The following is a 26,340-nucleotide window of genomic DNA, read 5'->3' as shown; positions in this document are numbered from 1 at the left end:
GTGAGGCCTGGGATGTGCTTGGGGCCAGATTACACAGGGCCTAGGGGGAGGGCACAGGGGCCACCATTACCAACTGGGGCTCTGAGGAAAGATGGGCATACCCACCTGGAGGGGTCTCACATGGAGTTAAATTTTATCTTGAGGGCACTGACGATTTTATGCAGGGTGTGATGTGACCCAACTTCAGTTCTAGAAAAGTGCTTGGGCTGCACCAGGGGACATGGATCGGAGATGGGGTTAGGATTCAGGAAGACCAGGCAGAAGGCCACTATAGAACCACGGGGAGGCAGAACCACTGGATTGGGAAGTGGCTGTAGGTGGCACCTGGAGGAAGCAGGGAGAGGAGAGAGGCCTCAGAACATAGGTGAGAGCTTGACAAGTCAGAGGAAAAGGGAGGAAAAGGTTCAGGGTTCTTGCTTGCATATCTAGGAGGGTGGGGGTGTCATTTACTGGCAGAGGAGACACAGGAGCAGGAAACCCTTTTGAGGCAGCAGAAGACTAGGTCTAGTCCGGTGGAGATCCTGAGTTGCATATGTAGGCTGGAGGCTTTGCAGGTCCGGGCCAGACACAGAGATTTGAGGACCATTGGTGTGCTAATAGAAATAAAAGGTCTGCAGATGGATGTCATCCAGGGAGAGCAGCAGGTGAGGACAAGATGGCCTTAGCCTGAACCATCAGAAAGGTCAGGCTTTTAAGATGAGCAGAGAAAGGAGGCCAGAGAGATTGTCAGTCAGGGCTCCTCAGAAACAGAACCAATGGCAGATATCTCACTATCTCTATCTCTTTGAAGAGATGGGGTCTTGCTATGTTACCATGCTGGTCTCATCATCAGTGCCTTCCTGGGCTCAAGTGGTCCTCTCATCCCGGCCTCCCAAAGTGATGCAATTACAGGTGTGAGCTTCTGCACCCGGCCACTATCTCTGTCTTTATATTATCTATAAAATTTATTTTAAGTAATTGGCTTGCTTTCAGTCTGGCAAGTCCAAAATTTGTAGGAAGGCTGGCAGGCTGGAAACTCAGGCAGAATTCCTTCTCAGGGAAGTCTCAGTTTTGGTCTTGAGACCTTCGGCTGATTGGATGAGGCCCAGCCACATTGGAGAAGGTAATCTTTCCTTAATGTTGATGACATCCGCAAAATACCCCCACAGCAACCCCTCGGTTAGTGTCTGGTTAAATCACTGGGTGCAGTGCCCTTCCCAAGTGGCCACACAGCAGTAACTGTCACGGAAGTCAGGAAAGAGTTGTCTGAGAAGAGAAGGAAAACTCTAGAAGCCAGGGTCCCTGTTAAGTGGCACTGAGAGGTCACACAGGATGAGAGTCAAGAGATGGTCCTTGAGTTCACCATGCAGCAGTCAGCGGCCTTGTGAGAGGAGCTGGGTAGAGGCCATATCACAGCAGTTGCAGGAAAGGGTGATTATAGGAAAGATGTGTGGGTAATCCTGGTAAGAAATTTGCCATTAGTTGTTATGTCCCTTCTCATCAGGCAGCTGTTTAGAGCTGGACCTGGAGACTTGCCTGGATTTCTCCTAGGACACTGTTGGGTATAATAATAGTTTGTATTTTAGACATGGGTATGTTCAGACACCGCTGGGATTGCGGTCTCTGGGTTCAGTTCGACAATAAAAAGCTCCAGTTCCTAAGAAAGTAAAACTTTTAAAGAATACAATATAGAAATAGCAGGGGCTTCTAACAGAGCTGTCCTCTTAACCTGTCATGGTCATGGGCAGCTAAATACCAGGGAGAGGGGAAAGCCTGCCTGTGAGCTGTTCTTTACATTGCACCTGCAGTTACAGAGGATGGCTGATAGGTGGCACTGTGTGTCTGCAAAACCAGGTTAAGAAGAGCGCCTCTTAGTATTACAGGAATGAGAATTTTTGTTATTTTTCATACCACATTAGATATTAAGAACTTGCTGTTAATATAGGTTTTATTTCCAGCCTTTCTGACTTAAATTTCAGGAGGTTAATGGGTTATGGGTGGTGTTTATAACGGTATGCACTATCACATTCTTTTACCAGCATAAAGACAAGGCCTTTCCATCTGCTGGGGTGATTTAAAATTGAGACTTTTATTTGGCATCATGAAGTATACATTTATCCAGTTGACACAGTGAACCGAATAAATAAATAGCATCTGACATCGGCTGAGAAGCGAAAGGTGTGCTGTAGAGACGGGGTTGGAGGGAGGGGGCTGATCAGAGAACCCGTGTCATAACCACCCAGGTTTACCGAAGAAAACTTGGACTCTACAGATGAGCAGAGTGTATGATTTCCAATCTAAAATTCATGTTGAATTTAGAAAATTTAGATGCGCAAAACATATTTACAAAGCGGAAGTTACTCCTTTTGGATTCGCTGTTTATGTTGTTACTTCACTGTAAATAGGTAGATCAATATATCCTGTTATGTTTGTGTTTCGTATGCTATGTATTAGTAGCATTATGTTGTGAGCACTTTCTTAAGTGACTGAAATTCTTTAAAAACATGATTTGTAATGAGGCCTGATGCTCCATGCTATGTCTGTTTCAATACCAACTCTTTTTTCTGCATTTAGGTTTTTGATACTTTTCTAGCTTAGGTCAAGATTATTTCATTACCAAGATATGTATGTTTTTCTGGCCTAATCTGGCGTACACAGGAGGCTGTAACTAATGGTGTGCTGTTCTAGTCGAATGATTGTGATTTGAGAATCTGCTGGCTTGAATGGGGCAGATACTTCTGGCTAAAATGCTGACTTGGCTCAGCCAGTCTTTGAATGCGTTTGGATTTCCAATCGCAGTTCTGCATGGGCTGTGGGAGGGAATGATGGTGGGCTGGTGTCAGGAAAGTGTCCAGAAGACTGCTGATTGCTAGAACATAACCCAGGAGATTTGCTGATTTCTTACAGTATATCAAAAGTGATAAGGGATCACTTTGTTTTCTGAATTAAATGGTTTTTTGGAATCAGTCATTTTGAATTTTGGCTTTTTTGGGAAGCATTTGGAGCAGTATTATTTTTAGATTGTTGTGGTTAAGAGCATAGGCTGCATGGCTAAGCTGCGTGGGTCTCCTCGTGGGCCGAGCCATCCCAGCATCGTGACTGCACTCATTCCCCAGCCTCTGTGTCCTCAGGCACAGGATGGGCATGGTCTAAGTATCTCATAGGATTATTAGATCCTCCTTACAGAGGGTGAAGTATAGTGTTTGATATCTGAAAAAACTTGTTACAGGTATAACTTGGAGATTTTGTGGGTTCAGTTTCAGACCATCACAATGAAGTGAGTCACACACGTTTTTTGGTTTCCCAGTGCACCCGAAGGCTGTTTGTACTATATTATGGTTGAAGTGTATCATAGCATGATTTCTAAAAAACCACTGTACATTCCTTCATTTAAAAAATGTGTTATTGCTAAAAGATGCTGATAGAGACATGAAGTGAGTGCATGTGGTTGGGAAAATTGGCGCTGGCAGACCTGCTTGATGTAATTTCCCCAAACCTTCCGTTGGTGACAAACACACGATCGGCCAAGTGCGAGAAAGCAAAGCGCAAGAAAACGAGGTGTGCCTGTGTTTCCCGAGTAAGTATTATTCTTACTAATAATTAAGTACTGAATAAATACCATTATTGGTTTTTTTTTAGTGCTCTCTTAATCCCATGGCCGTGAGCACGGGCTTTGGAGTCAGGCACATCTGCAGCTCCCTGGCTCTGTGGCTTTGGGCCAGTTACTTAGCTCCTGACTGCTGGTACTTTAATCTGAAAATGGGTAATAACACCTTCTTCATCATGGTGAGGCAGGTGTAAGTGGCCAGTGACTGTGACAGCATGTAACCAGCACATGCTGAGCATGTTTCTCCTGTTATTACTGTTAATGCTGATGAGAAGTGGTGCGTGAGCCCTGAGCCCTTACACACTATGACACAAGACCTGCAGAGATAAGATACCTGGGGGCTGAAGCCAGGTTGTGTAGAACAGACACATGATTGTGTGGGGAATCAGAAATGACATGAGAATACCAATTTAGTTTTGATTTAATTCAGAGAAAATGCTGCAGGTTTATTCCAACACAGTGGTTGTATGAAATACGTTTTTGAATTGGTTCAATTGAGGGGAAAGGGAGAACTTCTGTCTTGTGATTTTGTAAAGCAGTACCCAGACTTGATTTGACTTGCAGCAGATTAGCGCATTTTGAGCTTTCCCTTTTTGTTAAAAAACACTAACGATATGTGTTATGCATTATGAGAATATGGGGGAGAGAAGGCCCCTTTGGTCAAAGCTGCGTTATCCAGGATGCAGAGTGGAAGGCTAGGCTTTGGCCCTGTGGAGGTACGAGGTGAGACTCTGAGGCAGAGTGATCAGGTGGCTGTGCTGTCCCTGCAGGATCCATTCATTTGTTTATTTCTGTTTTGTTTTGTTTTATTTTATTTTTGAGACAGTTTCGCTCTTGTTGCCAAGGGTGGAGTGCCATGGTGCAATCTCAGCACACCGCAACCTCTACCTCCCGGGTTCAAGCGATTCTCCTGCCTCAGCAGTAGCTGGGGTTATAGGTGTGCACCACCACATGCAGCTATTTTTTTTTGTATTTTTAGTAGAGATGGGGTTTTACCGTGTTGGTCAGGCTGGCCTTGAACTCCTGACCTCAGGGGATCCACCTGCCTTGGCCTCCCAAAGTGCTGGGATTATAGGCGTGAGCCACCTTGCCCGGCCTTCATTCATTTATTCACTGAGCACTGTTTATAGGGACCTACAGGATCAGCTGTGACCAAAACAGGAGAAAAATCCCTGCCATCGTTAATGTGGCACTCTTGCAGGGGAAGGAGACACAGTAGTCAAGTGCATGAGTGAAATACACAGTGCGAGTGCCAAGGAGGAGAAATAGAGCAGAGGAGACAGGAGTCTGGGATTGGTGGGTGGGGAGGTTCAGCCTCCTCTAGATAGTGAGGGAAGGCCTCCCAGAGCTGGGCCAGTTGAGGAGGGGCTCCAGGCAGGAGTCTAGGGCAGAGCCTGTCTAGCAGTGAGGCCCTAAGGCAGGGGCAGGCAAGAGCAAGGAGGGAGAGTGAGCAGAACTGCCAGGAGGTGGAGAGGGGCAGGGTGAGGGTGGGAGGCAGTGAGAGAGAACCTTGCCTCTCAGCCTGAGAGGGGCATTCCTGTGAGAGTCCTGGTCCCAGGCAGAAGGGCTGGGGTGCATGCTGTAGCTTTCTTGAGCTGTGCGGTTGCTGTCACAGGGATTCAGCTCTGTATCATGGCATGAAAGCTGCCATAGACATGAACAGCCGAGCAGGGCTGTCTTCAAATAAAGCTTTATTATGGATGCTGACATGTGGATTTTATGTACTGTCCATATGTCATGAAATACTGTTATTCTGTTGATTTTTTTCCCCAACCTTTTAGCAGTGTAAACGTCAGGCTTAGCTCACGCCTTGCACTGGTGGTGGTGCAGGTGTGGCCCATGGGCCCAGTTGCTGCCTGAGCAGTGGGCCGCCCGGAGGCCCCGGGGCTTGTGTGCTGTGGGCAGGGTTTGGCGTAGAAGACGTTTGAGGGACTCGAGGGTGGGAGTGGCCTTGTTGGGACGTGTGTTGATGTAATGGTCACGGCTGCTGTGTTGGAAGTAGATTCTGGGGCACAGCATACAAGTAGGGAACCCGTGAGGAGGCTGTTTCAGTAGACTGCAAGGCTTCACAATGGAGGGTGTGAGAACAGTCAGGCTTTGGCTCCATTTCTGCTAAATGAAGGAGTAAATGGCAAGGGACAGAGCGGAGCTGGACCTGGTACCTCTGGTTTCCTCACCACGTGGAACCCAGGTAGTGCCAAGGCACAGTCATGGGTGCAGAGTCCTTGAAGTGTCGATGCTCATTGCTGCTTCTAAAGATCTGCTGCCAGATCTTGTTGCTTAAAATATGAAGCTGTGAGTTACTGTCTCACATTAGAAAAGTCTTTTGATACTTTTGAATTTTGATAATTGCATTTCAGCATAATTGGTTTCCTTTGTAATCTGCTTATTTTATGCACTTAAAAATATTCTGGGAAGGGGCTTTTAGGCCTCCTCACTGTCCAAAAGGCACACTGCATGACATGACCAGAGTCAGGACCTCCGGCCTCACAGGAGGCCAAGTTGTCCCTGAGGACATCTGAGGACGTCTCTGCCCTGCACAGCACTCCTGCAGGTCTTCCGTCTCTCCCGCTTTTCATTCCCCTCCCTGTGGGGTCTTTCCAGGTGGCCTAGAACAAGCCATCATTTCTCCCTTCTTAAAAAGCCCTCTCTCAACGCCACTTCCTGTTCCACCTGCCCCAGCCTTTCTTTGCCCCCTTCCTCTCCTCATGTCCTTGCTTCAGCACATTCCAGCCATGGCCTCTTCTCATGGCTTCCTCCTCATTGCTTTGCCCAGCTGCTCCAGTGTGTATGGTGTAGCCTGCTCATGGCCCACTCCTGGCCAGTCCTCAGTCCTCCACCCACCCGCCCTGTGGCACATGTGGCTCCATGGGTCCTCGTCCCTGAAGCACAGTCCTGCTGGCCTGGAGGACAGCATGTGCCTGGTGTTCTGCTGGTCCCGCTGCACTGTGGGTTCCTTCCCTGTCCTCCTTTCCCGTGGGCTCGTCAGGACTCGGCCCTGGCCCTGTTCTCCTCCGTGTCTGCGTCTGCCCCCTTGTTGATGTCATCCAGTTCATGAATACTGTTTGTCTCTGATAACTCCGGAATCTGTATCTGTAGCCCAGACACCAGCCTCGTCGATCCAGTAGTCTTTCTATAACCTTTGAGGTGTCAAATAGACCCTCAGATGTAATGGTGTGAGCGGAGCCCACCCTGTAAACCTGTTCCACCTCTCGTTAGCAGAGGCTCCAGCCTTACAGTTAGTTTTTTAGGCCAATAACTTTAGAATTGTCTTCTGGCCTCCGTTTTTCTCTTATACTGGACCTCATCCCTGTCAGTGAGTTCTGTTGGCTGCATTCCCAAAACATACCTAGAAGCCACCATTTCTCATGACCAAATCCATTGCTGTTCTGGCCAAGCCCATCTCAGTTCTTGCTGGTATTACTGCATTGGCCTCCTAATGGGTCTCCCCTTTTCCAACACAAGCCAGAGTGATGCTGTTACCATCTTAATTACCCCAAATCAGGTCAGTCCGAGGAAACCCCAGAGCCCTCCGCTCACCCAGACTTAAAGCTCATCCTGCCAGGGGCTACCAGGCCCTGTGTGATCTGCCCCTGTGACCTCACTGAACACATCTCCTGCTCCTCCTGTCTGCCCCACTCCATGCCAGCCTGCCTGGTTTCCTCCTTGCTGCTGCTTAAGCCCTTCTGCTACAAGGGCTTTTGTATCTGCTGCGCCTTCTGCCTGGAAAATTCTTCCTTGTGTGGCTCACTTCCACACTGCCTTCAAATACCGTCTTCTTGTGAGGCGCCCTGACCACCCTGTTTCAGACTGTACCTTGGCACTTTTCCCGACACCATTTTGCCCTGCCTTGCTTTGTTGTTTTCCCCATAACATTTATCTCCTAATTTGCTGTATATTTTACTTACTTATCCTTAATAGTTCTGTCTCCCTACCCAAAATACATCTCAACAGGGCAACCGTTTTGATATGTCAGATTCATTGCTGACCCGCGGTGCCCAGAACACTCCTGGCCCGTGCGGGTGCTCATTAGATGCTGCTGAACTGTCGGACAAGATGCACAGTGCACTGTGGGGCCTGCGGGCTTTGTGCTTTCAGCGAGGAGTCAGGGAAGGAGGGGTTGCCAGGCTTGCAAGGTGGTGAGCGGGGCTTTCCACGTGCTGGAAACATCCCCCAGAGATGCTCAGAGTCTGCAAGACCACGGAGATGTGGAGGCTGGAGGGCGGGGATGTGGGTTGGAGTGACACTTGAGGGGCCTTTGTCTGCTATCTAGGGAGTTTGACTTTAGATTTGAAGACCAACTGTATAATCTTACTGAAAGAAGTATTTCAAAAGATACGTTCAGTAAATATTTGTTAAGCTGCTAAAGTAAACAAACCTCGAGTTCTGAATCTTATTTTAGGAAGTCATGTTAAGCTAGGTGCAGGGGCTCACGCCTCCGTAATCCCATCACTTTCGGGGAGGCCAAGGCAGGAGGATTTCTTGAGCCCAGGAGTTCGAGATCAGCCTGGGGAATATAGGGAGACCCCATCTCTACCAAAAAAAAAAAAAATTGCCACTTGTGATGGAATGCACCTGTGACCCCAGCTACTTGGGAGGCCGAGGTCGGAGGATCACTAGAGCCCAGAAGGTTGAGGCTGCAGTGAGCTGTGATTGCACCATTGCACTCCAGCCTTGACAACACAGGGAAACCCTGTTGCCAAAAAAAAAAAAAGAAGTCATGTTGTTCTGTGCTCTATAAGCAGTGAAACAAAGTAGTGATATATGCTGTTTCATTCATTACTTTGAAAACAATATTAGATGAATAGGGCATTTAAAAATGCTTTGTCTGTGCTAGATTGGCTGCTGAGAGCTTTCTGTCTAGACTGTTGAATGGGATAATCTGCTGCTTTTCTAAAAGTAAAGGGGTTTCATTTTAGAATATTAAAATTTTATTATTTGTGACATCTTTTCTTAAAGACTCCTTTAGAAAAATGTTTACTTACTCTTCCTTGTGAAAATTGACTAAGAATGCAGGCCGGATGTGATGGCTTATGTGTGTAATCCTAGCACTTTAGGGGGCTGAGGCAGGAGGATTGCTTAAGACCAGGAGCTCGAAACCAGCCTAGTTAACATAGCAAGCCCCCGTCTCTACAAAAGAAAAACTAAAAAATTAGCTGGATGTGGTAGTATGCACCTGTAGTTCCAGCTACAGGTGGGAGGTTGAGGCAGGAGGATTGTTTGAGCCTGGAAGGTTGAGGCTACAGGGGGCTAGGATTGCACCACTGCACTCCACCTGGGTGACAGAGTGAGACCTTGTCTCAAAAAAAAAAGCCCCAAAAATCGAAAAACAAAAAAGAAACCTATTAGGCTAAATGTTTATATTTCCGAGGTACATAATTATTAGAATAAGCACTGTTACTTTACTTTGAGATGAAATGGAAAGAATAAATTTATTGGTAATTTCACTTCTCTCTTTTTTTCTGCCTTTTCCCTACTCTGAAGGTGAAACAAGCATAGGTAATAAAAAACCCAAAGCAAATGATGCCTGTAAGCCACATTTAAGCCATCAGAGTACATAAATCTGGATAATTCCCTAGGTTGAAAAATAATAAGCTCAGGCAACATTTTAATCCTCATAAAAGACGAGTTAGAAAACCAGTTTTACCTTGATGCAAGCAGGCTAGCTAAAGTTAGAGAAGGGGTACTAGGAAAATGAGCGGGGACAGTCTGTTCTCTCCTGATCCCGCCCCTCTGCTGCTCCAGGACATCTCCTTGTGTTTAATCTCCCATCAAGACTCCTGCTGAATACATTTTAGGAATGAGAGGCAGACTCTCAACCATGTCATTTTCTCAGAGAAAATTGGATTGTGTGTTGGTAATAACAGTACCTGTCACACTGAGAAATGGTTTGTTGTAGGCATGGCTGAGAAGCTTCAGACCCACTTTGTTGTGGTTTGTGTTCTAATTTATTTTTGTGTTTTCAAGCAGCGGGAAAGGGATGCTTGAAAGGGATGGCAGTGTGAGGGGCTGGGAAGGCTGCGGAGTTGGATCTAGGGCTTTTTCCTTTTCCTCGTGTAGAGTCACTTCTCTGTTTAGAATGGAAATAACCCTTCCATTAAAGTTTTTTCATTTAATCGGGGGCGGGTAGGCTTTTGTAAAGCTGAGTTTGTTAAGAAATGTTTTCCTTGGTTTCAGTTACTGTAACACTTAATTTTTGATTTCCTGTTTGTCATGTGCAGCATGGTTGGTGGTGGTAAGTGTAGGTTCGTTTCTCCTCCAAAGGGACTTTAAAAGTAGTAACGCTTCCTCTAGTTCCCACTGCTTCTGACGCAGAGGTTTTTACAGCCACACAGAGGTTTTTACAGCCACGGACCACTTTTTGCTCTATTAGGAGATGGTAAGTCATTTGACCTTGGATGGCCCTCAGGGTCAGAGTTCCGCCTCACTGCTTCAGAGTTGATTTCTGTTTGTCCTGGGGAGACACGCTGTGTTGATGGTGTTGTGCTCTGCTTGGGAGGAGGGCCCACATTATGAGAGGCTTGTTGGATTTTGACATATATCCAGAGGAGGGGTCCCAGAACAGCAAGAGGTCCTGAAATGATGGCCTGTGAGACATGGCTGAGAGAAGTAGCATCGTTTGACCTGCGATTTGGCAGGGAGCAGTAGGCTGTCTTGGGATATTTGATGGGCAGCTGGCTGGAAGGTGAGCAGTGCCAAGGAAGGAGGGAGACCAGGGCAGATTTCAGCTCAGCGCAGGGAGAGCTACTTTACAGATTGGTCTATACAAGGTGGGGTCTGAATTCTGTGTCATGGAAAGGGAGGCAGTGTGGGCTGCTGGTTAGACTGCTGTGCTGAGTGCATGGGCTGAGGGGGATGGTGGCACACGCCAGGTGTGGATACCACGTGGCGGTGAGCTCCTGGACTGCCAGGTGTGTGTTCTGCTCTGCCTACTGCTTGCTCAGTTGTGTGACTTTGGCAGGTTACTTGATCTCACTGTGCCTCAGTGTCCTTTTCGGCAGAACAGGGATAGGAGTAGTACCTGCCTTATCCCATTATGGGCAAGGTAAAAGGAGTTGTGTGTGGAATTGCCTTCTGCTGTGTCAGGCAGATAGCAAGCACTGTTGTTGTATTCCATGAAATCACTTCAAGTGATATTCTGGAATGGTGCACCACATCCAGGCCAGAGCAGCAGATTCCTCACCCGCTGCAGCCTCTAGCCGATTGACTTTTCTATTTTTAAAGTTTCCAGGGATTTTGCCTGGTTTCCTTTGCTCCCCACACCCCGAGCAACCTCTGTGTGGGGACTCCTGCACATCTCGGATTAGCTACAGAGTAGCACACCACTTCCCCAGTGGCCCTCTTTGCTGGTGCGCAGGCACCTTTGGTTTTACTGCTTGACGCTAACCAGGGCAGGGTTTTTTAGCCTGAGTGCTATTGACATTTTCCTTGTAGGATGTTTAGCAGCATCTCTGGCCTCTACCCAAAAAGTGTCAGTGACACCCACACACCCTTACCTAGGCCTGACAATCAAAATTGTCTCCAGATGTAATGTCTCTTGGGAGCACAGTTGTTCCGGACTGAGAACCTGGACACTAAGGAAGAAACATCAGGAGGTTACCAAAGTTCAAGGACTTACCAGAAACTGTCAGTTATTGTTTCTGGTTCTTGAGTTACTTGCTAGAGTCTTTTTCCTTTACTGACCCCCCTTTATTCCAGACGGTAGAGCGAATGAAATGCTCATCGTTCATTCCACGATGCCTGAGGGGGGCCGTGCTTACTGAGTGCTGTGTGCAGTGCTGGCTTCAGGGAGGAGTGGACAGATGGGGCGTAGACCTGATCCTGCTCAGGCCTCTGCATGGCCCAGGGTGGAGAGGCTCAAGCAAGAGAACCCACCATGCTTGTCACAGTCCTGCCTTCTCTGGACCGGTGCTGACATCATTACCATCTAATTTCCTCAGAGACCTGCGTGCGGCCTGGTGATGTCTTCACAGATGAGGGCAGGGCAGCCCATGGGTAAGCGGGTTTGCTGCTTGCTTCAGGCCCCAGCACTAGGCAGTGGGGGGAGTGTGAGGCCTTTGGGCATTCCCACCTGGCTGCAGGGAGCCTTTGGGCGTTCCCACCTGGCTGCAGGGAGCCTTTGGGCATTCCCCCTTGGCCTCAGGGAGCTGGCTGGGGTCAGATGGTGAAGGGCTTCAAACAGCTGTCAGGAAACTCGGATTTGGGGCCAGTACTGCTTTGCCTTTCTAAATGCCTGTCTTCTGCTGGGCTCTGCTCTCATCTGGTGTTCCTGTCAGGATGACAGCTCCATAGAAGCTATCGCTTAGCACTTGTATGTTCCTTTTAGACCGTATTCCACCCTCCACTCTCCTTCTGGCAGGGTCCCCTTGTCCCCTGAAACTTCTGCTATCGGCCACGGGGTGTGGGGCGAGTTGCAGCTGGGAGTCAGCCCCGTGGGTGGTGCAGGTGGCTTAGGGTGAGGCTGGTCAGGGGCTGCTGAAGTATGAGCCAGCTCCTTCCAACTTGTCCATGGGAGGCACTGTCCAGGACAGTTCTGCTCTGGCCAGCCTCCCCAGGATATGCCCACACTGGGACCTTTCTAACCTGGAGGCTGTTGTTCTTCTGTGTATAGAGCTGCAGTTCAGTTCAGTAATTGTAGGCTGAAGGTCAATATGATGAAAACAAGAGTACTTTGCAGCATTAGCTTAGAAACAGTATCTGGGAAGAGCTAGTGGAAGACATTTAGGATGGCAGCCTGTCTGGTGACACATGTGCAGGAGACATGACCATCTCTGTGTTGTTACAGATCTGGAACCTGCTGTGTGTGTCACACAGGTGTAGACAGTGGACGTGGGGATGTATCTGCTGTTAGTTGTCATGTTTGGAAGCTAAGGCAGGAGCAAAACATGAGATGAAGTTGTTATTTGGTCTGGGACCCAGAGGCTCCTGCCTTCTCCCGGAGTTCTCTCTAAAGTGTGTCTGTGAAAGAGGACGTTTGCCAGTGAGGAGGAGTAGGGTAGAGAGTGGGGGTGACAGGAGTGTCTGCAGAGGGCAGAAGGAGCAGGATGGACAGTTACTTTGGGGAGGAGTAAGTAGAGATCTAGGGCTGTTCCTTCTTAAATACTAAAGGCTGTGTTGAGTTTACTGGTTCACGTTGGAATTTCTGAACACAAAGAAAGGTGCGGAACTAGGGTGAGAGCTGAAGTTTGCATTTAGGAAAGGCCTCAAAGTACAGTGCGTATTGTTTTCCTGTTGTCCATAGCAACTATTGGGGATTAAATGTTAAAATAAAATTGGGTGACTTGGCTCAATCTTCCATCCTCACCCTGTTACAGGACACTGAGAAAATGAAGAGTTAGTGACGGTGTACCTTGGCTGAATGTGCCCTCTCTAGGCTTCTTTCTTGCCATTTAAGTCTCAGATGCCACCTTTTCAGCAAGGTCTTTCCTGCCCTCTCAACTCAGAGTGGCCCCTCGCCATCACTTTCTCTTCCGTTGCTCTGTTTTTAAAAGTTCAACTTTGAAGTATAATTTACATAGAGTAGAATAAACCCATTTTAAGTGCACGGCTTGAAAAGATTTGAAGTTTACATACTTATGTGATAATCACCACAGTTAAGGTAAGAAGGGAATCATCACTTGCAGAAGTTCCTTGGGCCGTGCTCCAGGAAGGCACCGATCTGCTATCACTGTAGAGGGGATTTGACTTTCCAGAGTTTTGTATACAGGAGTCCCTTCTTATCCATGGGGGATATGTCCCAAGACCCCCAGTGGATGGCTGAAAGTGTAGATGGTACCAAACCCTCTGTGTACTATGTTTTTTTTCCTGAATATATACATACTTTTGATGAAGTTTATAAATTAGGCACAGGAAGAGATTAACAGCAATAACTAATAATAAAATGGAAGACTTATAACGATATGTTACCATCACCACTCTTGTGCTTTGGGGCTGTTAAATAAAATGAGGGTTACCTGAACTCCAGCAGTGTGATGCTGCAGTAGTCCATCTGATCACTGGGGTGGCTGCTGAGTGACTCAGGGCACATAGTGTATACGGTGTGGACATGCTGGACAAAGAGATGACTCGTGCCCCAGGTGGGACAGAGTGGGACAGCTCCAGATTTCGTCATGCTTCTCAGAATCGTGCACAGTTTAAAACTTACGAAGTGTTTACTTCTGGAATTTTCCATGTAATCTTTTCCGACTGTGGTTGACCATGGGTAATTGATACCATGGAGCATGAGCTGCAGACAGTGGGGGCTGCTGGAAATGGATTTGCTCCATGGGCTCTGTTTCTGGCTTCCTTCACTCAGCTGGTGCTTTTGAGGTGCACGTGCATGTCATCTGTCCTTTCTTACTGCTGGGAGCACCTCAGCGAATGGCTGTGCCACAGGTCAGCCGTCTTCTGCTGGCGGACATTAGAGTTGTTTGGGCTGTTACCAAAAGCCCTGCTGTGGACATTTGGGAATACAGGCAGCGTTTGCTGGATATGTTTTATTCCCCTTGGGAAACACCTGGGAGTGCAGTTGCTTTGTTGTATGGTAAGTGTACGTAGTTTTCACTTTATGGAAACGGCTCGACTTTTTCCGAAGTACTTACAGCATCTGCCCTCCCACCAACGATGGACAGGAGTTGCAGTGTTCATCTTAACCTGAACGTGGTGTGTGGTGGATTTCAGCTGTACGGTCCGGATTACAGATGTTGTTGATGTCTTTTCCTGTACTTATTGGTCATTGGTAGTATGTTTTCTTTTGTGAAATGTCTATTTGAATCTTTTGCCCATTTTTAATTGATTTCTTCTTTATTGAGTTACAACTCAATAAGAATTCTTCAGATATCCTGGATACAAATCCTTTGTCAGGTTTATGTGTTGCAGATGTTTTTTTCTAATCTGTGGCTTGTCTTTTCATTTTCTTAGCGGTGTCTTTTGAAGAACAGAAATGTATGGAAACCCATTTATCAACTTTTTTCTTTTTTGCTTCATGCTTTTTTATGTTCTAGCTAAGAAATTTTTGCCTACCACAGAATTACAAAGTTTTAAAAACTGGTTTTTAGAAGAAATTTTGTACTTTTAGCCCTTACATTTAAACCAGTGATAAAATTTGAATTTATTTGGGTATATTCAATGAGAAAGTAAATAAATATTCATCCTCCCATTCCACGGATACCAATTTTTCCAACATAGTTTGTAGAAAAAGATGATTTTTTCCCTATTGAAGTATCTTGGTGACTTTGTCCAAAATCATTTGACCACATACTCATAGCACTGTTTGTATGGTTATGTGAATACATGAAAGAAATGAATTCATATACTACACCTCTGAAGGCAACTCAAGATCATGTAATGCTTCTCAAGTATTATAATGAACATTTACTTTCATACCCTAGTGAATAATTTTTTAATTAAAAAACCTATTACAGAGACATGACAAGTAATTGCACAGTTTGACCCTGCACTGGACTCTGGACTGGAGAGAAAAAAATGCCATAAGGAACATTAATAAATCAAGTGACAAAATGGGAATAGGAACAGCCGATTAAAGTTTTGGATTAATGTTAAGTTTATGAAGTTGGCAGTTGTACTGCGGTAACGTAAAGGATGTTCTCAGTTTTAGTAAATACACACTAAAGTATTTAGTAGTAAAGGGCCATGATGCATATAAGTTATTGTCAGATGCTCCCCGCCCCAATATGTGTGTGTGTGTGAGGGGACAGAATAAATGCATGCAAATGATAAAGAAAAACACTACCATAAATGTTAACAGTACGCAAATCTGAATAGAGAGTGTATCACTTTTGCTAAGCTTGAAATTTTTTCTAAATTAAAAAATTACTTCATTAATTTTTATTTTTTTGAGATGGAGTTTCACTCCTATTGCCCAGGTTGGAGTGTAATGGTGCGATTTCAGCTCACTACAGCCTCTGCCTCCTGGGTTCAAGTGATTCTTTTGCCTCAGCCTCCCAAGTAGCTGGGATTATAGGCATGCAACAGCATACCCAGCTAATTTGTATTTTTAGTAGAGACGGGATTTCACCAAGTTGGTCAGGCTGGTCTCAAACTCCTGACCTCAGGTGATCCACCCTCCTTGGCCCCCCAAAGTGCTGAAATCACAGGCGTGATCCCAGCCTACCACACCAGGCCTAAAAAAATTTATTGCATTAATTTGTTGTCTTAATATTTGCCTTTTACATAAAAGTAGAATTTAAATGTATTAAAATAGCCATTAATAGTGATTTACAAATTCTCATTCTCTGAAATCCAGCTCCCAGTTTTGCTGGGTAAATTGGCCTGTTTGAAGTTTTTTGAGGATAAATTTTATCTGTCACTATCTTTTTTGTCGTCTAGTTTGACTAGAGTGGTTAAAATTATTACAGAGCCTTCTGCACAAGAGCCCGTGTATGTCTTAAGAAGGTGGAATTACTGTTCAGTTCAGGTATCACTCCAAGGATTTAATGTGAATCTGATTGTATGTTAAGTCCTCTTTTGTATTTGATCTATTTTCTAACACGGTAAAGTCAACAGAAAGAGCCTGTAATGCCACCAGATACAGATTATCTACTTCTAGGCCAGAAATCTGAGAGGATTTAGAGGAAATTAGTATAGCTGGTGAGCTCTCATAACACTGGTGCTTAGTTGACCTGGTTGGTGAGACTATCCTGTCCCCTTGCCATGACCCAATGGGATCCTTGCTGTCTTATCCACCACTTGCAACTTGAGTGTCTTAATTGACTTGGTTTAGGGACTTTTGTTTTCTTCAACTCTAGTCATGCTTTGAAGTTTTTTTGTTTTTTGTTTTTGAGACAAAGTCTTACTCTGTTGCCCATGCTGGAGTGCAGTGGCGTGATTTCGGCTCACTGCAACTTCTGCCTCCTGGGTTTAAGTGATTCTCCTGCTTCTGCCTCCTGAGTAGCTGAGATTACAGGTGCCCGTGCCATGCCCTGCTATTTTTTGTATTACTAGTAGAGATGGGGTTTCACCATGTTGGTCAGGCTGGTCTTGAACTACTGACCTGGTGATCCGCATGCCTCAGCTTCCCATCGTCCTAGGATTATAGGCGTGAGCCACTTTGGAGTGGCTGGCCGCTTTGAAGATTTTGTATCCATTTATATGCAATATATGCCGGGTAACATCATACACATTATAACTTGGACTCACAGCGCCCCTTAGGTAGTGTTTTCATTTTTTGCCCTTTTTTTTCAAAGTCTCTCCTGTTCTAGATTCTTTTCGTTTGCTGAATACTTTCTGAGCTCACGATGTTCCTTTCTGAGTTTCCCCAGAAGCACCTTGATGGCACAGGCCGTCCTGAATCCCTCCAGTATTCATGCAGTGTTGTCTTCAGGTTTTATTGTGTTGCCTAGTTTTAAAGTTCGCTGTCTGTGGCTACGTTAACTGTGCCTGTGCAGAGTGCTGACCGCGAGGAGCTCTAGTCTGTGCTGAGCTGGACACTTGGCGCTCACGTGATATTTCACGGTGAGGAAGCAGGGATTAGAATTGCAAAGGAGCAGCGTGAATGAGGGCTGTTGGGCCTCCGCCTGTTGCTGGGTCGTGACCTCCCCTCACAGAATCTCCTGAGATGGATGCCCCTCCTGAAGTGAGTTGGCTCTGTTTTAGGGGCTGATGCATGGGAGGTGTGTGCAGCTCTCCCGGTGCTCTTGGCAAAAGCGGAGCACATGGGCACCTGAGGGACTGCCGTTGGCCAGGGCCATGCCTGCCTGAGACCCCGCTGAGAGTGCAGCACAGCTTTAGCCTCCACCTGCAGCTGTCTTCCTGAGCGTTTTCTTAAGTGAAAGGAAAGATTCAGCCATGAAATGATTTTTGTTTTACTTATTTGTAATGTAGGAAACAAATAGAATTGCTTTTTAGAAGAAAAATCTGAAATGAATGCATTTATAACATTCAAACGATTGTTTTAAAAATGCAGATCCTCAGAATGACAAAGTATGTGTTTTAAAGTTTCCTGTTTACATTTCTGAATTTTTAAGAATCTCTAGGTTTGGGAGGTTGAGGCTTCCTCTTCAAGCCTCCCAGTGAGCTCCAGTGCCCAGACAGTCTCTACTCTGCAGGGCTCACCAGTATGTTTTCTTCACATTTGTAGTTCAGTGCCTTTTTTTTTTTTTTGTAAGATGGAGTTTTGCTCTTGTTGCCCAGGATGGAGTGCAGTGGCACGATCATGGCTCACCGCAACCTCTGCCTCCTGGGTTCAAGCGATTCTCCTGCCTCAGCCTCCCAAGTAACTGGGATTATCGGCATGTACCACTACACCTGGCTAATTTTGTATGTTTAGTAGAGATGGGGTTTCTCCATGTTGGCCAGGCTGGTCTTGAACTCCTGCCCTCAGGTGATCCGCCTGCCTTGGCCTCCCACAGTGCTGGGATGACAGACATGAGCCACCCTGCCAGTTCAGCGCCTTTAACTCAAGTGCTTGCTGAATGCAGCGGGATGTTTGCTGCCAATCAGAGGGATACTTAGGCTTTTGAGGTTTGTCCTTCAATTACTGAAGGAAGAAAGGAATTCAAAATGAGGAGCCAGCATCCTTTTGTAAACTCCTTGAATGATTAACTGTATTTTGCCTGAAGATAGTGCAGCTGGGCTTCAGCTCTCCTATTTGCCTGTCCTTAGAAACTCACACCCCTGCCCCTTTCTGCCTGCCTGCCCGCCTGCCTTCTAGTGTGGAAAATTTGAAGCAGGCAGGAAAGTATATCCAATATGCAAGGATGAAGTAGCTGAAGGAAACTTGGTAAGGAGAAGTGAGGGTGGGAGATAGCGCAGCTGGGTGGGACAAGGACAGAGCCCTTGCACGCTATTCTGTGGTCGTGCCTAGCCATGGGAGAGGCCCCTCCTGGCTCTCAGCTTCTCAGCAGCCAGGGAAAAGAGGGGAACCCAATCTGTAATGGAAGGCACAGGGCTCATGGGACATATGATTAAGGCCAGTGGGTTTTCCTAGAGGCCCAGCTGTTTCTGACGCTGAGAGCTGAGAGAAATTTCTGTAGACCTCGCTGAGAATACCTTCCTCACCCATCCCCATGTGGATAATGACATGCGTTTCCTCCTGCCGTGTCTTCCAATGGCCCAAGGTACAAGTTCAGAGGGGAGACAGTCCTCCGGGTGAATATGGAAAGAACGCCGAGCAGACAGGGAGCATTCCCCTGGTACTTTCGGATCATTTAGAAGACTTAGAGGTGTGAACGGATATCCTTCCAAATAACAATAGCACAGAATTTTGAGATGAGGCAGCAGGTGTGCCCATGGTGCTGTGTTGGGCATTGGGTGTCACAGTTAGAAGCAGACTCGTTCCTTTGACCATTGTGTCAGGGAAGGATAAGCTCACCAAGTCTAGGGTAACAGTCAAGGAACCTGGTCTGGGGCTCCTCTGCTGCACTGTGGTGGGCCAAGGGAGAGTTCTGACACTCCAGGCTTCCTTGGAACACTGGGATTGCCTGACATATGGGCTATGAGGAGACCAAGCAGAGAGCGAGGCTGTGGGAATCTTAGCCTGGAAAAGCTTTAAAGGAGTTTCTGCAGTGGGCTTTAAAAAGCAAATGAGGCCTGGCGTGGTGGCTCATGCCTGTAATCCAAGCACTTTGGAGACCAAGGCGGGCGGATCACCTGAGGTCAGGAGTTCAAGACCAGACTGACCAACATGTTGAAACCCCATCTTAAAATAAATAAATAAATAAATAATAAAAAGCAAATGAAAAACAATAGCAAAAGAACAAAAAGACGAAACCAGACGAAACCAGAAACCTCAGCAAAATTACCCTTAGAATGTCTGATTTCAAGCACTGGCCCATCCTTGCTCTTCCTCAGTCCTCATTTAATCTTACTGGATATAGGCCAGGGTCTGTCTCTCCAGACGTCATCAGCCAGTGTTGCCAGTAACTAGAGAGCAGGAGCTGGGGTCAGTCGAGGCTTATTCTAAGATGAGATGATCAAAATATCAAGAATGCTTTTAAGTTATGATTCTTAATATGATGGTAACTAGGTATGCAGTGTGTCTGAAAGAGTCACCAGGCCATGAGACCCATCTGAAGGAAGCCGGGGATCAGAATATAACACTCTTTACGTGATTTCAAGCTGCCACCCTGTCTGCCAGGGACTCATTCCCACCAGTCCTCACCTTTTGGTGACATGTTACCTGAGTGTTGTTAACCGGGGGCTCCCCTGAGTTCAGCGTTCCCATAGCTGCAGCTGTAGTTGATGGTCCCTAGACTCTGACAGGAGCCAGGCACTCTCAGGTTGGTCATGAGAGATTTCTTCACAAGGTGATAGAGGACAACAGTGATTATTCATGATGCTGATCCTGGGACAGGATGTTGGCTTGAAAACTAGACTTAAAATTTGTCAAGAAGACAGGTGCTCAGTTACCTCATAGTATCCGTGTGGCGAGGGGTGTCGGGGTTGCCTCTTGAGAAACGGATGTGATAGCAGTTTCCTCGGTTGGCCATGTCCACGGAGGTTTAAGAAAGCAAACAAGCTTGTAGCAGTGAAACCCCCAGATGAGGACAGACTGCACAATTCTGGTGGCAGAGAACCGTTGCCAGGAATTTTATCCAGTGTGTTCATTATCAGATAGTCTCTGTAAGGCAGGGGTTCCCATTATCAGATAGTCTCTGTAAGGCAGGGGTTCCCCCCTCAGAGGGTCTGCTGTGTTCAGGGCTGTTCCCTGTGAGAAATGGGGGGCAGGCACCAGGAGTGGGGGGGGTGGTAGCTCCCAGGAGATCTGTCACTGCTGCAGAGAGCCATGGAAAGGTGGCCTCAGAACCACCTTGGTTCCTGTCCCTGAAGGCCAAGTGCAGATCTTCCCATAAACATACTACACTTGGCTGGGTGCGGTGGCTCATGCCTGTAATCCTAGCACTTTGGGAGGCTGAAGCGGATGAATCATGAGGTTAGGAGGAGTTCGAGACCAGCCTGGCTAACATGGTGAAACCCCTTCTCTACTAAAAGTACAAAAAATTAGCTGGGCGTAGTGGCGGGCGCCTGTGATGCCAGCCACTTGGGAGGCTGAGGCAGGAGAATCGCTTAGACTTGGGAGGCAGAGGTTGTAGTGAGGCGAGATCACGCCACTACACTCCAGCCTGGGCGACAGAGTGAGACTCTGTCTTGAAATACATACATATATATAAGACTTAAGATTCTCGAAGCTGATAAAAAAATATTGTGGTACAGTTTTGTGAGACCACAGGTAGCCACTTGTTGATGGTTTCCCATGGCTCTGTCCCTGGCCAAACCACTGTAGAAGCTTTAGCTCAGGGATGTCCAACCTTTTAGCTTTCCTGGGCCACATTAGAAGAAGAGTTGTCTTGGGCTGCGCATAAAATACACTAACGCTATTGATAGCTGGCAAGCTAATAAAAAGGTCCTGTGCATAATTTTTTTGGTATTTACTACAGATAAACAAAATGTTGTTGGATTCCAAGGGTTGGACACAGCTTCTTTAGCCCCTCACGGCCTTTTCACCTTAGAAGCTGAGCAGCTACAGCATGTTAGATGATTTATGAAACATTTGCTGTTGGTAGGTAATCAGAGGTGAAATTTCTCTTTACAGACACTCAGAGTATAATTGGGACAGATCCCAGGTGGAAGGCCAGGTCCCTGGCAGCTTCCCTAGGTGGAAGGCCAAATCCCCGGTCACTTCCCCAGGTAGAAGGCCAGGTCCCCGGTGGCCTCCCCAGGTGGAAGGCCAGGTCCCCGGTGGCTTCCCATGGCTCCTGCCCCCTTTCATTCTTCCTGCTCTGACTTCAACTATCTAATCCTGAGTCTACGTGAGTGCTGTCACAGCAGTTCTAGGAGTTGGCATGAGAGAAAAATGATCCCTGTCCACTCCATCCTGGCTGTCTTTCCCCCGGACAGCTGTAAGCAGGAGTGGACTGCTTTCACACCATGTAACTTAGAACCTGGGTTGCTGGGGACAGAAAAGTGCATTTTTTTCTGGACTGATTCCTTGTGACTTCTGCTTACCTGTAAACTTGGTGAGGGACTCACTGTTCACGCACACAGCTGACCGGGAGGAGTGCCTGAAAACAGAGTTCTGCAGTTGGTCAGAAACTTGGGAAGAGCTAACATATTTAGAGGGTCTTAAAGCAAGTAGGGCTTTTTGACTCCTTGAAGGATTAATTTCCTTATGTAGTTTTCTCATTTGGTGTTTTCTCTAAGAAAGTTCAATCAGGAAATATATTATTCCCCCTTGTCAGTGGGGGATACGGTTCAAGACCCCCCAGTGGGTGCCTGAAACTGCAGCTGGTACCAAATCCTATATATACTGTGTTTTTCCTTATACATACATACCTATGATAATGTTTAATTTAGAAATTAGGCACAGTAAGAGACTTTTGAATAGCAATAACTAATAATAAAATAGAATAATTACTATAACAGTATACTATAGGAACAGTTATATAAATGTGATCTCTCTCTCTCTCCCTCTCTCTCTGTCTAAATATCTTACTGTACGTGTTCACCCTTCCTCGTCTTGTGAGGGTGTGAGATGATGCAGTGCCCGTGGTGAGAGGGTGAGAGGTGAGTGACGTAGGTTAGGCCACTGTAGCCTCTGACATGCATCAGAAGAGGACTGGCTGCTTGCGTGACCTGGGCCATCAAGCCGTGAGGATGTCAGTGGCTGCAGGTCAGGAGCTGATGGTGTGGATGACTGACAGGCGGGCAGCATGGACAATACTGGACAGAGGGCTCGTTGAGGTTCTGGGCAGGGGGAGCGGGGCAGGCAGGTGTTTCCCCTTCCTCAGCCCCACACCGAGCTTCTGTGTGGCCACTGAGCGAGTCCTGGCACTGGAGGGCAGTGCTGGCTGGGTGGCTCACCGGAGAACGTTTCTTCGGGTAACTTGGATGCTTTCTTTCCAAGATGGTCCTTGTAAGAGGCTTCAAGCATCCATTAGAAGACTTTCCCCTGGTGATGGTTAAGGCAAAGCAGCCGGAGAGCCAGTGGTCATGTGGCTCAAGTCAGCTGGACAGTTTCTGTTGTTACTTGTGGCTGCCTGGTCCTTGTGAGGGGTAGGCAGGGGGAGCATGAGGGAGCAGAATCGCCTTGTTTCCGCTTTGCTGTAATGGAGGAAAGGATTCAGGAGCCATCTGTGACACATTGTTGTCACCATAAGAAAAGAAATCTACATTTTTCCAATAGTATTAACTTTGCTTCTGTTCACGTCTCTCATAGGGCCGGTGTGTCATGCCCACAAGCGATTGGGCCTGTGGGGTTCTGTTGTGGGTGGGTGATTTTACCCAAGGCTCCCTCTACTTTGTGTCTTGTAGAATGTCGTTCTCTCAGGAGGCTCCACCATGTTCAGGGATTTCGGACGCCGACTGCAGAGAGATTTGAAGAGAGTAGTGGATGCCAGGCTGAGGCTCAGTGAGGAGCTCAGCGGCGGGAGGATCAAGGTATGAGCCAGGGGCCTCCACGCGGTGCTGGGGGAGGAGGGCGGTTTCTGCCCTGGGCCTGACTCAGGCCTTCCTGACACAGTTTGTCTGGGCCACGTGAAAGAAAAACAAATGTGTGTCGCTTTCTGAGCTGCACTGTGACATTACCATGGAGGTTTGCTGCTGGAGCTCCTTCCAGGCTCGTGGTTCAGACCTATGGTCCTGGTGACACAGCCATGGCAGCTTCACAGTCTCCCTGGTCATACCTGCCAGCAGTTGCCTTTTGTGTTGTACTCTTACGACATAGGGTGTAATGACCAGTGTCCCCAGGAGATAGTACTAATTTACGGTGAGGATCTTCTCATGTCCTCTGGAAATGTTCTCATTAAATGAAAATAACTAATGTTAGCAGGGAGTTACAAGGCATCTCTCCAAGATAGTAATTCTCAGGCAGCTGGTGATTATCTTGGGCTTCTAACCAAGATCAGGCTTGGATAGGGGAGCTGGGGGCCAGGAAGAGAGTGCACGAGTCCACTGCTGGGAAAGTACAGCTTCTTTTCGTGTTTTGGGGATGGTCAGTCTTATTTGGGATGAACCCTACAGTGCCAGAACATCTGAAATGTTTGGTCAAAAAAAAAGTCAGTGAGGTTAGTTGCTTGGATTTTGTACTTTTGTACTTTAATGCCCTCAGTGTTATGAGAGGGCGGTTCTGCTTGCCGGGCGTACCGTGTTCCTTTGAGCCTGGGGCTGGAATTGTGGTAGGTCTGGTGGGGGATTTGGCAGCACAGGCAGAGAGTCACTGAGTGCTTGGTGTGAGGTTGTACTTGTGCCACTGAGTGGGGGGTGACCCCAGGTGAAGCCATGGTCGGGTCAGCTGGAGGGTGACTGGATCACAGATGTGTCTGCACGTGTGCAGTAAGTGAGAGCTGCTTTCTCTTCCAGCCGAAGCCCGTGGAGGTGCAGGTGGTCACGCATCACATGCAGCGCTATGCCGTATGGTTCGGAGGCTCCATGCTGGCCTCGACTGTAAGTCCCTCTCTCAAGGGCTCCGTGTTTCCATTTCTGTGCTCACTGTTGAGTTTGGGCAAATATCATCTATGAAGGTGAAATAGTGTGTGCTCTAAACAGCCAATTCTGTAAATATAAACTATATATATATATATATATATAACTTATTTTCTTTCTTTTTGAGACAGAGTTTCACTCTGTCTCACTCTGTCGCCCAGGCTGGAGTGCAGTGGTGTGATCTTGCCTCACTGCAACCTCTGCCTCCTGAGTTTAAGCAATTCTCCTGCCTCAGCCTCCCAAGTAGCTAGGATTATAGGCATCCACCACCACATCTGGCTAATTTTTTTGTTGTATTTTTAGTAGAGGTGGAGTTTCATCATGTTGGCCAGGCTGGTCTCGTACTCCTGACCTCAGGTGATCCACCAGCACTCTTAAAGTGCTGGGATTACAGGCGTGAACCACTGTGCCTGGCCCTATATAAACTATATCTTAATAATCACACAACACATTTATCAAGTATCCTTGGTAATTAGGGATTACAGATAACATGCTAAGTGGAATCCAAACATAATCTAAAAAAAAATCCTGCATTAATCATTAATTCCAGTGACTTTTCCAAATAATTATTATTTTTCCCCCTCAAATTTGTGAATAGCTCACATGTTGTTAGTGGGGGAGCAGCATTTGGTTGGTCCTAAGAAGATAGAGGCTGACAAAACTTTTAAAAAGTAAAATAACCCCCCGTTTAGTAGTTTAGTCCATCAAAGAGGTAACTCTTACAGCAGTGGTCCCGTGAGGCAGGGTGGAGGCTGGGATGAGAAGAGTGTCTTGCCTGCATGGTAGCAGCTTTCCGACTCTCTTCTGAAGTGCGTTCTCTCCTTCTGCCTGTTGCCTCTGGTAGCCGGAGTTCTTTCAGGTCTGCCACACCAAGAAGGACTATGAAGAGTACGGGCCCAGCATCTGCCGCCACAACCCCGTCTTCGGAGTCATGTCCTAGTGTCTGCCTGAAAGCGTCGTCTGATGGTGTCACGTTGGGGAACAAGTGTCCTTCAGAACCCAGAGAAGGCCGCCGTTCTGTAAATAGTGACGTCGGTGTTGCTGCCGAGCAGCGTGCTTGCATTGCCGGTGCATGAGGCGCGGCGCGGGTCCTTCAGTCAAAGCCATTTATCCGTGTGCCGACGCTGTCTGCCAGCCTCCTCCCTCGCCCCGCCCTCCTCCTCCTCCTCCCCCTCCCCCTCCTCCCCCTCCTCTCCCTCCTCCCCCTCCTCCCCCTCCCTCTCCTCCCCCTCCTCCCCCTCCTCCCCCTCCTCCTCCTCCTCAGAGCTGCTAGCTGACAAATACAATTCTGAAGGAATCCAGATGTGACTTTGGAAATCGTCAGAGAAAACAATCTTAGAAAATGGCACAAAATCGTTGTGCACCAGGAGAATGTGGGGGCGCAAACCCTTTCCCTCCCAGCCTATTTTTGTAAATAAAATGTTTAAACTTGAAATACAAATCGATGTTTATATTTCCTATCATTTTGTATTTTATGGTATTTGGTACAACTGGCTGATACTAAGCACGAATAGATATTGATGTCATGGAGTGCTGTAATCCAAAGTTTTTAATTGTGAGGCATGTTCTGATATGTTTATAGGCAAACAAATAAAACAGCAAACTTTTTTGCCACATGTTTGCTAGAAAATGATTATACTTTATTGGAGTGACATGAAGTTTGAACACTAAACTGTATTGTATGAGAATTACTACAGATCATGTATCTTTTAGTTTTTTTGTTTGAACTTTCTGGAGCTGTTTTATAGAAGATGATGGTTTGTTGTTGGTGAGTGTTGGATGAGATACTCCCCTGCACCATTGTAATAAAAGCTGTTAGAATCTTTATAAATATCTTTCTGCTGCAGTGTGGTGGTCTTTTGGTTTTCTCCCTTGTCGCTGTGCTTCTCTTTTACATCATTGGAGGATTTGATTAACACCAAGTTTGTAGAAGGAAATTTTTTTTTTTTTTTGGTTGGGAGGGTGGATGGAGATTCACTCCTGTTGCCCAGGCTGGAGTGCAATGGCATGATCTTTGCTCACTGCAACCTCTGCCTCCTGGGTTCAAGTGATTCTCCTGCCTCAGCCTCCCGAGTAGCTGGGATTATGGGTGCCTGTCAGCTCGCCTAACTAATTTTGTATTATTAGTAGAGATGGGGTTTCTCCATGTTTGTCAGGCTGGTCTTGAACTCCCGACCTCAGGTGGTCTGCCCACCTCGGCCTCCCAAAGGGCTGGGATTACAGGTATGAGCCACCGCACCTGGCCAGGAAATTTCTTTTTCTGAATGATGTGGATGGCCTGCTCTGCAGTGGTGTGGGTCTGGATAACCCATCAGAGATGGTTTTTGTGTCTAGGG

General features: G+C 46.9%; 1 protein-coding gene across 3 annotated transcripts in view; it reads left to right on the top strand.

The window, feature by feature from the left end:
• The window catches only part of ACTR3B (actin related protein 3B), a 104,141-nt gene extending 78,302 nt beyond the window's left edge, over nucleotides 1-25,839 (top strand). For 2 of the 3 annotated variants that reach the window (XM_032244932.1, XM_032244930.1), the window contains 3 exons: nucleotides 22,835-22,960; nucleotides 23,882-23,965; nucleotides 24,849-25,839. In XM_032244932.1, coding sequence (XP_032100823.1) covers nucleotides 22,835-22,960; nucleotides 23,882-23,965; nucleotides 24,849-24,944 — 306 coding nt within the window. In that variant the 3' untranslated portion in view covers nucleotides 24,945-25,839. The remainder of the gene's footprint in view (nucleotides 1-22,834; nucleotides 22,961-23,881; nucleotides 23,966-24,848) is intronic. The other variant, XM_032244931.1, reaches the window with a different exon arrangement.
• The last annotated feature ends 501 nt before the right edge of the window (nucleotides 25,840-26,340 follow it).

Source organism: Sapajus apella, unplaced genomic scaffold, assembly GCF_009761245.1.
Source record: "Sapajus apella isolate SASKATOON/1434 unplaced genomic scaffold, GSC_monkey_1.0 scaffold56, whole genome shotgun sequence".
In the NCBI taxonomy this organism is placed as follows: Eukaryota; Metazoa; Chordata; class Mammalia; order Primates; family Cebidae; genus Sapajus; species Sapajus apella.
Note: the sequence above shows the minus strand (reverse complement) of the source record. Positions and strands in the feature narration are given on the sequence as shown.